The sequence below is a fragment of the Podarcis bocagei genome (assembly GCF_964188305.1).
Source record: "Podarcis bocagei genome assembly, chromosome: 4".
Classification (NCBI taxonomy): Eukaryota; Metazoa; Chordata; class Lepidosauria; order Squamata; family Lacertidae; genus Podarcis; species Podarcis bocagei.
The window spans coordinates 52,384,789-52,399,193 of NC_138128.1; the positions used below are offsets into that span (position 1 = coordinate 52,384,789).

Consider the following 14,405-nt stretch of genomic DNA (forward strand, 5'->3'; position numbering starts at 1 on the left):
AGGTAAAACGCTTGGAATTGGCTAGCAAGAATCAGCTTGAAGAGATGGGCATTGGAGGCCCTATTTTAGGGTGATTTTGATCCCAATTTGAGGATTGGTTTCAGATAATAGCATTGGATGATGATCTGTTGGCCATCTATAGATTCAGCTGTTGTGTGCTGCAGGGACTATCTAGTCCCCAATGCTATTTAACTTCTGTATGAAGCTGTTGGGAGTAATTATTAGGAAACGTGGGGTGAGGTGTCATTAGTACACTCTGTAATATATGACTCAAGCAAGGCCACTGCCTTGACTTGGTGGTGGGTTGGATGACAGCCAATAAACTGACCCTGAATCCTGTCCAGATGGAAGTGTTGTAGATGGGCAGTTCCTGAGTGATCAGTTGCCTGCTTTGAGGAGTTACCCTTCCTTGAAGGAGTGGGTTCATAGTCTGGGAGTGCTACTGGATCCATCACTGGCACTAGAAGCTCAGGTGATCTGTGGCTAGGAGTACCTTTCACAGCTGGCACTCAGACAACAGACTGAGCAGGCACATAGTCTGGTCACATAGTTCCACACAGGTGAGATATATTTCTATTTCTAAATTTCTAAATTTGCATCTCAATTTGCAGCCTCTTTTGTCCTCTTGGTAATGCATTTTATCCTTTTTGTCATAAATACATTACCATCCTTTGCTCTAATCACTATTAAAGTTCAATGTGCATATCTTTGATTGTTTCTGAAACCAAGCATCTATTGTACCTACAACAGGGTTGGGATCTTACAGCCTAGTATAAAATGAACCATTTTGCACTGTGTGCATTTGAAACTCAGTTCCTCCAAGAAGATTCTTAGCAGGAGTCTGCAGGTTTCTGTAAACAATAGTTCTGCTTTTATGTTCATACAGTATCCAGATGCAACGTCCAGTTTAAACAATGTTTGATGTATGGTTCACTGACCATTTGTAGCATCTCAAACTCTTTCATAAAGCACCCCAAATCCTAAGCAACTTTCTGGAAGAAGAAAAGACAATTAGCAATTACCTTAATTTTCTGCAAGTTGCTAACTTTTGTCCTTTTGGCATTTGCTTTTTAATTTTATTTTTTTATTTTTTGCAATTAATAAGTGGCTGTATCAAGATTGATTTTCTGCAAGCCGCAAACTGCAGTTGGTTCTCTTATGTGGTAAAAGCAGATTGCTTCCTTTATTGCAGGACTTTATTGCAGGCCTCCATTATACCAGGAGGAAAGGAAGGCAGTATTGATGCAGTTTCATTATTTGCAATATCTGATTTGCTGGACACAATCGGATGCATTTCGGGGGGGGGTGTTTAATCGCTTTCAGTCTTATGTCAGGGGCCAAAACCAGTTGATATTAATCAGATTTAAAATTAGGCCGCGGTCCAGATTCAGAGTATGGCGTGTAGTTACTGGTCTCCTTCAAAAAAACCCTTGAAGAAGAGGTGATTTTCAGCAGGAAACTGGCACCCATGCATCATGCTCCCGATCTGGATCAGGTCCCCGTGGGGCTACTTCTCCTTCAAAATAAAAGTTGTAGCATTAACCATGCTTTTTAAGAAGTGTGCTTAATGTTATTTGTCGCTTTCCTCTTGGAGTGTTAGATATCCTCAAAACACATCATCAAAGTTGTCAAGAATATGCATGTGTGTGACCTTAGGTGCCTATATGCATGCATACATCTGGCTTAAGAGAAAATAATATTTAAGAAGAACTGTGAAAGATCCAGGTACATCACCTTGCAGCACAGGAAGGAGAGTGTCAGTGGATACTAGTAAGGATACTTAGAACAGAAGAAAGAGCAAGTGCCTAGGCTAAATACTATGAGTACCAAGAAGTATGGCGCAGGAGCAGCTATGATTCTACAGACCACCCAAAGAGAGGGAAGCAGAGGGAGCTCTGTGCTCCTGAATTCTAGTGGGATTCATCTGCTCTGCTTCTAGGCTGCAGCCGCCACACTTACCATGAAGCAATGTGAAGCAATGGAGAGGCAGATCTCAAAATGGTACCAGTTTCTTGTGCCTACATATGGAAGAAGCAATATTGTCTGCTTCCTGTTTATAGAAAATGAGAAACTGGGCGCAGGGGAGGAGGAGATTATTTTCATGATTTTCTGAAAGCTCTCAACAAGTTTTGTTGGTACTTTGGCATGGCAAACCAGAAAACAACATCAGAGCTAGGCTGGCTTAGCACACATCCTGTTTGCAAAATGTGGGGTTTTCAAAGCACAGGAAGCACAAAACCTCTAGTTTCAGTTGTCTTGGACAGTCTAAGACCCAGATTTGTCCTTTTTTAACTTCTCAATTTCCTTTTTATTTTTATATTGATTTTCAGACAAACACAACCCAGGAATCCCCTCTCCCTGCCGACAGAAGAGTACAGGACTCTGTACTTGAAAAGGGGTGAGTTAAAAGCTTGTCAAGTCCTATTGCCCAACAAATAAAAGTTTATTTCCACAAGTCACTTTGAGATGCTGGAACTCTTCTTTTGTCAAAACTGCATGAAATTTGTCTGATCTCTTACTGGGTTTTTTTATTTTCATATTTTCATTGTCAGTTTTCCCATAAGAATTAAATCCCACAATTGTTGAAACCATGTTTCCATCAAGTTGGTATTTAACTATCTCCAAACCTTAGCTATAGTTAGTCTTGTTGCTGTCATAAGATGAGTAATGAGATCTTTTGGAGTGAGATCTTGAGCTTCTGAGTCCAATATTGATTGAAATATTTCCAGGGAAATGTTTTGAGTAGGGTTCAGTTCATCCAACAGCACTGGGTTGGTTAGCAAGACCACCTTTGGGAAAGAGAACTCTGTTCCTGCAACAGTTAGCAGTATTTGTTTGGGTGATCCTCCTTAATAAATTTGTCCTTAAAATTAAACATCTTAATCTAATTTTTAGTTGTTTAGTTGCAGTTCCAAAGGTCCAAAGGTCCTGGGTTCTCCCTTAATAGATGCATTGGCAAATGTGGGAGGGGGAAGAAAGGAAACCTATAATGTTCATCATATCTACAAGTTACAGGATGTATCTGGCTAGTCCCACCTGCCCCATCAAGAAGCAGCTGGGGAGTAGGGGTGGGTTTTGAACTGGGTTGAATGGTGGGAAATCCTCTTTCTTCTGCTGCAACCTATAGAAATCTAGGGGCCTGTCCAACATGGACCAGACCAATGTTTTCCAGCGTTTGGTTCAACCCTGATCGCCCTTTTTGCCACAATGTGTTACTCAGATTGCCTTGTTATGGTGTGGTTGCTATGAATGCAGAGATGGCCCCCACTTCTCAGGGTCAGGAAAGGATGTTACCTGAGATCACAACTGGTGGCTGGGATTTGCAGAGGCGAGGTTGCCTTCCTTATAGTATTTTTGTGGGCATATATAGTTAGTCTGTTGCCCCTGCAGGGTGGTGGATTCTTCTATAACTATCCCACTCAGATGCAGGCAGAATCTTTAGTAAAGAAGGAGTAGGGATGGGCTTCATAATCCCTCACATTGTGAGAGGCCTCAGGGACAACAGGCCTGAGAGTGCCATCCACTTTCAGAAAGGTGGCCTCCTGTTCACCTTTCCAGCACAACCCAGCAGATAGACCCGTTCAAACTTTTTTCTCACAGCACCTGGGACGTGATCTTCACTTGTGTCATGTGTATGTTGTTTTCCTCTGTCCTTGCCCTGCTCCCGCTTGCTGGCACAAACGATAAACAACTCTGCATGGAGGTAATCAAGGAGGAGAGAAGATGGTATTTGTGAATTGAATGTAAATGACGTACAGACATATTTCAGCAATGTCTTTAATCCTTGTTCAATAGATTTATAAAAAGCCATGAACAAAGGCATTAATTAGAATCAAAGAACAGGGCAGTTTTGCATTGTTTTGGATGTGAGGATTTCAATTGTGAAAAATAACTGTTGATGCTTAGCACATTTCTAAATATAAAAATCACTGCAGTACTTTTTGTTTTGATACTCTGGCTCTCGGCATAAGAAGAACAAACCCACTGTTTCTCAAGCAGGGACAAAATGCACACGATAAAAAGGAAATAATGATGAAGGGGTGTGAGTGAGTGAGAGTTTGTAAAATGGCTTTGGAATCAAATCCCTAACACCATCTGGTAAGATTATGGCAGTATTCAGATGATTTTTTCAAAATCTGGTGGCAGATTAATACTTTGATACTGACAGCACAATCCTACACAGAAGTAAGGCCATTAAGTTCAATGGGCCTTGCTCCACAGGTTAAATGTGTATAAGCCTGCAGCCTGACCATGCTTCTTTGCACACGTAAATGTCCACCCAGTATCCCATCATGAAATCCACTTTCCCCAATCCAAATCTGGAATATGATTTGAAATGGCTACAACAATTTTGGAATCCGCAATCATGGCCAGTCCTACCATTAGGCACAGTGAATTGGCTGCCTCAAGAGGCAGTTGCTGGGCAAGCAGCACCAAGACAGTGGAAGGCTGACCTGTCAACCCTCCATCTAGCCAGATGCCCTTAGCCAGATGCCCTTAGCTGCAGAGGTGAACATCAGTGTTAAGTAAGATTTAACAGTCGGGCCAGTTGGGTTTTGTACATAAAATGATTGACACATCTCATCCCTTGACTCAGGTAGCAAAATGTCCTGGGTCAGCCCTGTCAACTGTGTTATAGCTGGGGGAGTGGGGTTCACACATTCTGTTTTTGGACGCAATACAAAAATTAATAGCTAGATTTTTGGCAATTCTTGGGAGTAATTGGCTGGATACAATGCGCTTTTATATCCAGCACCATAAGCAGACTTTCCATAAACAAAAGCCAGTTCTCTCTGATCTTCATCTCTTTGGGAACTACTGCTACCCTTTGTTTTGAAGATATTCACTAGGGCATAGTTAGCAAGAGGGAGAATTTGAAGGCTGTGGTGCCACACCCATGCAAGAAGAACCAGTGTTTCTTCCTAGCACTTTTGCTTTTAAAATAGAAATAATATGTAACTGGATTTATTAATTTTTTTAAGTAAGCCTACTCATGGAAGAAGGAATTAACTCAAATTAAACTGCAGGGCCGGGTTACCATTTTGCTAAGTAAGCCAGGGCACAGAGAGCCCCAGTTGGTTTCAGAGTTAGTCAGAATCTATCCCACTGTAGAGGCAAAGGGCGAGAGAGCTGCCCAAAGCAGGCGGCATATGAACCATACATTTAAAGCACCTTTTTGCCTCAAAGAATCCTGAGAATTGTAGTGTAAGGGTGCTGGGGTAAACTACAGTTCCCAAGATTATTGAGGAGTGTGTGCTTTAAATATTTGGTCTGTATACACCCAGATCTTCCACCTCCACACTCCAGCCACTGCCTAGCTTTAATCTTTGTACCAACAGAGTTCTGCTAATGCCATGGTGATGCCAGTGCAACTCTGAGCTAAAACTAACGAGGATCCTTCACACCAGCACATCTCTGGTTTCCTACAGCGCAAGTGGATTTCACAGCAATCTGCACCTTGGTGCCTGCAAACGATGGGATTGTGCTGATATTAAATTAGCTCTTCAATCAAACAGCAAGGAATTTCATGCCTCAGAAAAGAAATAACAGCTCCCTTCCTTCCTTTCTCCTCTCGGGATAAGTTTATTGTCATCCACCTATTAGGAAAGTGCATTTCTTTCCCTTTGTTTCAGTTTTAATGCAAAGGTTTATTTTACAACGATAGCCAACAGAAACAAAGCCAAACTTGTTTCAGCATGCCTTCTGTAAACAAAGGAGAAGCTGTTGAAAACGGGATGCCAAAAGGAAAAGGAAAAAGAGCATTGAAGGCTGTCTGCCTCTCCAGCTTTGCCACCACATTTTTCTTAAACATTTGGCATCCGGCACAGCGTGAATGAAAGTATTGTTCAACTTTCCAGACTGGTACTAAGGGTAGCTGAGTCTGGGAAGGAAAGGGAAAAGATTCTAAAAGGATGGAAAGGTATGCTCTCCAGGTATGTGTGTGTGTGTGTAATGGTACCACAAATACCATTTCACACATCACCCCCTGGCCTGTTCCAATCAAAGATTCAGCTCTGGATTTTGCTTTTATTTGTTGCTATTGTTTTGGCAACCCTATATAGCAGAGGTGGGGGACATTTCTCAGCTCTTGAGGTCTGCATTCTGTTCTTTGCAGCCTCTCCAGAGTCATGTCATGGGCAGGGCCAGAGACAAAGATTGGGTGGCAAAACGTAAATGGTCCCTTTGCACACTAGGACACTTTCTACACACACTCCCACAGCCTGCTCTATCTTATCGCCAGCCAAGCAAGAGGCATTATCTGAGTTCAATGACACATCCTGGCGCCAGGCTCAGCAGGGACAATGGGGCATGTAGAGATGTGGGTATAGCCTTGGGAGAGTACCCTAGGGACAGGTAGAGAGAACTGGAGGACCACATTTCATCCCAAGCCTGAGATCCCTCACCCAAGCTATATAGTGTGTCTATCAGGTATCCTCCAGATGTTATGGATTACAATTCCCATCATCATGGGGTTGATGAGAGTTGTAGTCCAAAACAGATCTTGTCCATCCCCAATCTATGTATTATACCATCATGTGATTCCGTCAGTTCAGTTTGAAGGCGAACTCGCAAAAGTGTGCTGTGCTTCACTTTGCTTTTAATATGCACACACTACCTGTTGTGAATAATGCTACTGGGTTGAACAAAGCAGTGGGGGAAATGGCTTTCTTCTGAGCTGGGAAATTTATTGTTGGTGATTATGATGTGCAACTATGTGCAACAAAAGGCAGTTAGTTCTGGTAAGTCTCTTGAACGCGAATCACATCCTTCTGCTGTAGGGGTCAACATTCGACTTGCCCACTTATTGGAAATGAGTCATGCAGAACTCTGAGCAAACGTCCATAAGGTTGGGCTATAAGTCTTAAGTTGAATGGCAAGCTATTTGGATTTTGAAAGAAAGGACTGATGTGGCAGAAGGATTTAGCACTGCTTGCATGCATGTTTATTTCTGCACTCTACTAAGATCAGCTCAACTTCTGCATTTGTAAATAAACCAAAAACCACATGCCTGCGGTGTTTCTTTCCTCTTTCTTTTTAATCTTTAAAAAAAGATGCAAATGTTTGAAAAAGAACAACTAAACAGCCAAACACGCAGGTTCCCAGAGATTGCAGTTGCAGCACTCTTTCCTTGATCCTTCTGCTGCTGACCTACTCAGGGCTAAATTATGGTTTGGCTTGGCATTACGTCTGAACCCAGTCTTGTGGTTTGTCTGTCCCAGACAAACCAAGAACATTGCTTGATTGAGTGACACAAACAATGAACCTGGGTTTGAACGTAATGCCAAGGCAGGCCATTGCTCTGCCCCCATAGGGCAGCAGCAAGAGGGCCGAGGGAGGCATACTGCAGCTGCAATTCTTTCTGCAACCTGCACATTCACTTGTTTGCATTAACCCAAAGTTTAGCTTAGAGTTACATGCAAACTGGGCTATTGGGTATCATCTTAGCTCAGTTCTGCTGTTCCCTCCACATCAAGTTCTACTCAAGTAGCAGCAAACATACCAGTGCAATTATCTACTACATAAAGCAGGGTGTATCTCTTCCTCTTGTTAATCAATTAACCTTGGCTACACCATCAGTATTTTATGCCTGACACCTGAAGCAGGGTGGGCTTAGCATAATTGGCTTATTTTAGAAAGGTCTAGCCTCCTCTGCCCCTTATCTTCTAGGTTCCCTGGTGTAACAACTTGTGTAACAAGGGGATTTTGAAAGAGTACCATGCAGTTTGTTCAATTCAGTTCCTACAGAATTAAACCCAGGCTAGATTATTTTAAGTCTGCAGGAATCAGCAGTGAGGTTTTCTCATGTGACTTTCCTGATTGAAAGTTAATTGCAATAATATGTTTTTCAAAAATAAATAAATCCTGGCAGTTCTAAACTGTAGTGCGACAGGTTTCAAAAGCAACTGTTCAGCTACACAACTGATCTCCTATGTCATATCTTAAAAAGAACTTGATCTAGTTTCCTGGATCAGTTTTTACAGACCCTTGCCATCTTTCTTACTAATAATAAGCTTTTTGATAGAAAATCAGATGTTATTCTATCTCTAAAAATATTCAGCCAGATACACCACCATTGTCTCTTCAGCTATTATCAAGCTGCCAACTCAGGGGGAGAAATCCAAAAATTGCAATATTGAGGATCAATCCATAAAAATCTCTTTCTCCCCCTGTCTGTGTAGAGGGGAAGAATAAATTTCTAAATTCAGTATGGGAGGTATTTTAAACCTGTGTCTAAACATTAAGTATCAGAAAACAGAAAACATTTCAGAGAAGTTTTAAAAAGTTATTGGATTAAATATATGTTACCCACAAACATGCAATGATATATAACAGCAATATAGCAATGGACATAGCATTGGGGTGACAGTGTGGTGCAGTGAATAGAATAGTTGATATGGATATGGGAAAATGTGGCTTCAAACATTCTGATCTCATATATAGTATTTACCTGGTGGTTTGGGGCAAGTCATGATCTCTCACGAAACTGTAGAGATTTTTTAAAAAATATATATATCAGGCAATGTGGTGAACATGATGCCTGTGATGTTTCTTTCATGCCTGCAAGTCATGACTTGATGTTGCAGCCTCGCCCTCACTTTCATCTTGATGTTACCCTGCCTTACTTTTATTTCCATTTAAGAATAGTGTGTTGGAGATTAAAGAGCCTCCCTTTATTTTTATTTTTAAAAAGTATAAAGATTAATGGGGAGAACGGAAGAGCTTGATTACTGCTGGGAACAAACTGTAATTTTCAAGGACTGCATATTTAAAATATCATTGTCCCTGATCACCAACAGCCTGGTGATGGGCTAATATTTTGGTTGTGCTATTCTGCGCTGATACTAACATCTTCTTTTATAAATCACAGGTCAGTTGACAAAGAGATTAGAAAATGCTCCAGCATGTGCCAAACATCTTTAATCCCCTTACTTGTCAAAGAAGATAAAGGTGTTTGGGGGCATGGGGCCAGAAACTGTAAAGAAACTCAAAGAAAGCAGGAAGTCAAATATCTATTTTTAAAGATATTTTTTTCCCCTCCAGCTTCACCATGAAGGGAAATACAGCATGATTTGCAAGGACTCTCACTTACACAACCTGTGCAACTTTTGAAAAGGGCCTTGAAATTTAGAACATTTAGCTTGACTCTGTTTTAAAACTTTTGCCCCAACTCTATTCACTGGTGCTTTCCCAGTTGTTCATGTGATTTTTCTTCCTTATGTACTATCATTCCTTCGTCAGGCAAGTTTATAAGAGAAAAGCACAAAGGAACTCATCCTACGTGAAGGGTGACACAAGGCAGAGGGCACTCTACAATCTACCCATAGCCCCATCTCTTTTACATACAAATTTTACTGTGCTCCTTTTCCTTCCCACATGGCTGTCCAGGTTCCCTCTTAACCAAGGTTTTCTGTTCACCAGCTTCTTACTCTGATTTCAAATCCTAGTTAAGAGGGATTTGGGTTTTTGGCTTTTTTAAATAACCTCATATTTTGAAAAGAGAATCAAACTTATTTCTACATTTACTTGAAACAAGGACACCATCTCACCTTCTTAACTCCTACACATCTTCTTCTTAATTATCTGTAATGATGCCTTTAAAATGTTCTGATCTAATGTTGGTTAATGAGCAAAAGCTGAGACTTCTGCAGTTTTTGCAGCAAACACCATGGTAATCTCTTTCTTTTCTTAAGGCCTCATCCTCTCAACTCCATCTATTAACCCCCATTATCTCAATTCAGCTATCAGTTGTATCACCTAGTCTGTTAGGTATTTAGGGCAAGACCATCTCCTTCCATTGTTTGCTGGTCTATACAGAAGTTCCTGTTGTTGTTGTTGTTGTTGTTGTTGTTGTTGTTGTTGTTGTTGTTTAGTCGTTTAGTCGTGTCCGACTCTTCGTGACCCCATGGACCAGAGCACGCCAGGCACTCCTGTCTTCCACTGCCTCCCCCAGTTTGGTCAAACTCATGCTGGTAGCTTCGAGAACACTATCCAACCATCTCGTCCTCTGTCGTCCCCTTCTCCTTGTGCCCTCCATCTTTCCCAACATCAGGGTCTTTTCCAGGGAGTCTTCTCTTCTCATGAGGTGGCCAAAGTATTGGAGCCTCAGCTTCATGATCTGTCCTTCCAGTGAGAACTCAGGCCTGATTTCCTTCAGAATGGATAGGTTTGATCTTCTTGCAGTCCATGGGACTCTCAAGAGTCTCCTCCAGCACCATAATTCAAAAGCATCAATTCTCCGGCGATCAGCCTTCTTGATGGTCCAAGCTCTCACTTCCATACATCACTACTGGAAAAACCATATGGACCTTTGTTGGCAAGGTGATGTCTCTGCTTTTTGAGATGCTGTCTAGGTTTGTCATTGCTTTTCTCCCGAGAAGCAGGCATCTTTTAATTTTGTGGCTGCTGTCACCATCTGCAGTGATCATGGAGCCCAAGAAAGTAAAATCTCTCACTGCCTCCATTTCTTTCCCTTCTATTTGCCAGGAGGTGATGGGTCCAGTGGCCATGATCTTGGTTTTTTTGATGTTGCGCTTCAGACCATATTTTGCGCTCTCCTCTTTCACCCTCATTAAAAGGTTCTTTAATTCCTCCTCACTTTCTGCCATCAAGGTTGTGTCATCTGCATATCTGAGGTTGTTGATATTTCTTCTGGCAATCTTAATTCCAGCTAGGGATTCATCCAGCCCAGCCTTACCTGAGGCCTAATCCCCAATTAGTTTAATCTGTGAAATAAGTGATATTTTTTAAACCCAGTATGTCTTTGCTGACACAGCTCTTACAGACCTTAAACCTATTCAGGTACATATGACATAAAGCCCCCCATCAAAATCCAAAAAATGTTACATCTCGAGTATCTCTTTCTGCAATAGCAAAATCCCTCATTCATTTAACGCATCACAAATGATAAAACACACTCTGTTGTGTGCTTCTGAAAAGCAACATCAGAGAAGGGGCTGCAGTGGGAGCAGCATCAGGAAGAAAACTCTTTTCCCCATAATTGGTAATGGACACCCTGACCAGCATTATGAGTTTATATCTAACTTGAGGTGGTGAGGGTTGTACAAAAATCTACAGTGCACAAACTCAAGAACAATGTCTGGTTTTTTCCTTCCTTGACTTTCAGCTTTCTCCAAACAAAGAGATTAAGACTTGTGTTTGCTTCATAGCTTTATAATGACCTTCATGACACAAAAACCAGGATGCCAGAGTTTTGGAGCCTAGATATACACAATGCTGTCATTCCACTAGACAAAAGCATTTGGAACGTTCATCGGCGTCTCCTCTCAAGTATCATTCCAAGACGGTGCAAATTTTATATGCTGCAGTTACGCTTCCTGGTGGTTGTTCCAAGTCATTCGGCTTCATTAGCTCCTACCTTTGCGATGTTTACCAAGCTGCAAGGAAACAAACATGGAGGGTCAAATCCTGCATGGGTGTAAAGGACACGTGGCCCCATCGCTCTCAAGCAATTTCTTTACTGTGACACCGGCAGCTAATTTGACCCAGAATGAATAACTCAGCAAAGGATGATTACGTCTTCCTGTAAATAATGAACATCTGGCAAAATGTTCCCATTCAGAGCTATTAAGCATGCAGAGCTTAGTGACATTTGTGTGCAGCCCCTACCTATAAACACTGTCTCTTGCCACTGGGTTTAAAAAGTGGACTGCCTGGATACAAAAGCAACTCCCAGGAAAGTTGGATTCTGTCTCCAGGCAGTGCCTGTCTTACACAATGTTGTTTATAGCATTAAGATTCCCTCCCCCCACCCCCAGCTATGGTCTGTATGAGGAAATGGCCTGGTGTCATTTAAGTAGCTGTCAAACCACACCAATTTGCAACCGTCTGTTTAAAAACCTCCAAAGAAAATGTTTAGTTAAATGAGCATTAAGTGGTTTCCAAAGGTAACATGTTGGTTACACAAGAGATCTAATTTCTCACAGCTCCTCAGCCAACCTGTGCACTCGATTTTAGACTCCATGAGTTCACAGTCTGTGAAGTCATCCACAAAACTGGAAGATTCCCAGGGGGATTATTTAAATTTGATCCTTCCTCCTCCATAAATCTGCACTGTGACTATGAGGTATTGACAATGCCTTTGATGTTTTGGAGTGTACAGGGCATTGGAGAGGGAGCTGCTTGTGAATCAGTCCAGCACAGCATCAACATTTCTTTCCTGCCTTTCCATCCAATTCTAGGTCCTCCCCAGCATGCATAATTTGAAACCAGCCAGCATAACAGAAGAATTAAAACCTGAATCTGAGGCTGAAGAAGGAAAACAGTCTTTATAGGCTTCCTAAAGGCCAGAAGGGATCCATCAATGAATGAGGGTCTCAGCACAAGGCCAACAGCATTCTGCAAAAAAGGGCATCACCACTAAAAAGGCCCTAGTCCTTACAGATGCCAGCATTGCTTCTTTACCCGGGCACAGAAAAAGTGGGTAGTTCAAAACACAAAGGAAAAATTTAAATTAAAGTAAAAATAAGTTTCCCTTCAGCATAGTACACTACAGGTCCCCCACCAATGGCTTAATGGTTGGAATGTGGAAAAGGATGCCTGACCACCTCACAGCAGGTTTTACTGCAGACTGGACTCTGCCCAATCTCAGAAGCACTCTGCCTTTAGTGTCAAATGGGGCAGGGGTGGGTGGGAGAATCAGGTGAACAAAACAGGTAACTATCGTGATTAAAATATAATACATACAATGTGACACCATGACGACCCACTTCCTCCGAAAGTGGAAGGTGGGTGGTGCTACATAGGATGCACAAGTTAGGATGTTTCCAGGGTGCCTGGTAACCAAGGAATCCAGCAGAGCACCGGTAGCAACCACCATGGTAACAGCTACGAATGCCTCCAATTCCCACTAAAAGCAGCAGGGCAGAGAAATAGATGCCCAAATTAAAAGTGCTTCTCAGAAGGTTCATGGGAGCTTAGTCAGGGCAAGGACTCAGACGCCACAGCTCCAAAGGAAACATGAAAGTATAACCACAGAGATTAAATAATTGACAGATCCAGTTGAAATGTGGGCAGATTTTGAGGTTAATGGCCTCTCAGGCCTAATTGAGTGAGCCACATAGCTGAAGTTCTGGAATAGGTGTTACAAGAAGATGAGCAAATCCACCTGGCCACTTCACATGCTATAAAATCCCCCCATTGATAGTACTTCTATGTAGGAATAAACATGAAATGTGTTTGTTGATTTTAATATCTGGAACATGCTATATATGCTGGAAATATATCTATATCTATATATAAATCCTACATGTGTTCATCTCATAATCCATGCAGGGGCTTCATGTAAATTCCTATAAAGATGTGACTTTTATTATCAATTATTATAATTATTCCTGTTGTTATTTATAACGTATTTGAGAAACTATTTACTACCATAGTACCCAAAACGTTATGGCATGTGAGGCTGTGGGAGCAGTATTCCTTGGCCATTGAGTTCTGTTGCTTACAGGGTTGCCGGTGTCACCATCTAGATTGTTGTCATAGTTCTATCATCATTGTCGTAGTTCTGACCATTGGCCTTCCTGACTAGATCTGAGATGTGCTAAGAGTCCAACATAATCTGGAGGGCACCACATTGACTACTCCCAGCTGAGTCTGTTACTGGCTTGGAGAATCTTTTCAAACAGATTGGAAAAGTGCAAGGTTCATGTCTGCTTGACTTATGACACACCACTATTGTCTATATTTATTGATGTCAGTCCTGAATGTTGATGAAGCTAGTCCACCCCCTTTAGATTCCACAAGCTCTGGACAATGTGGTCCATTGATGTCATAATTGTGCCTTGAAAAAGCAGAGAAGACAGACCCAAGCGTCATACCTAGAATTTCAGAGTATGAAGTTTCAAAACGTCAATTTCACTTTCTTGAATGTCCACAATCTTGAGTGCTTTATTATGGGGACTGTTTCACATTACCTGAATATCAGGGCACTGAACAAAATAACATGGGCTTGTTATCCTAACCTTCTACTTCCAACACCATAAATACTAGAATTCCTTCTTTTCTAGTGCCCTTGTTATCTCTCTTCAGGTTCAATTTCACACTTCTGATTTTGAAGACTGTCTATTCCATTCTACACTTCCATCTCCACTTTTCCACCTCAGAGATCATATCCTGCAATGTAGCAGCACACCAGTGACCCCATTACAGGATCACAGATTCTTTGGAAAAAGTGAAACCTAGGATTAAGCTTCCTTTTCCGGAGGAATTTATCACCATAATATTGATTAAGAGCCTTATGCATGTTGACTGAGAAGTTGCACTGATTTCAGTGGCACTTAATTCCAGGGAACATTTTGTAGAAGCCTGATGGAATCATTTCCTCCTCCAACCCTGCTATTGTTAAAAGTGCACGGGGAGGTGACACATTCACCAATTTAACATCC

At 41.7% G+C, this 14,405-nt stretch overlaps 1 protein-coding gene across 1 annotated transcript in view; it reads left to right on the forward strand.

Annotated features, from left to right (window-relative positions):
- Nucleotides 1-14,405, forward strand: part of LOC308586440 (uncharacterized protein) — a 65,898-nt gene that overhangs the window by 7,565 nt on the left and 43,928 nt on the right. Inside the window, exon 3 of the mRNA XM_081193115.1 lies at nt 2,331-2,398. Coding sequence (XP_081049241.1) covers nt 2,331-2,398 — 68 coding nt within the window. The remainder of the gene's footprint in view (nt 1-2,330; nt 2,399-14,405) is intronic.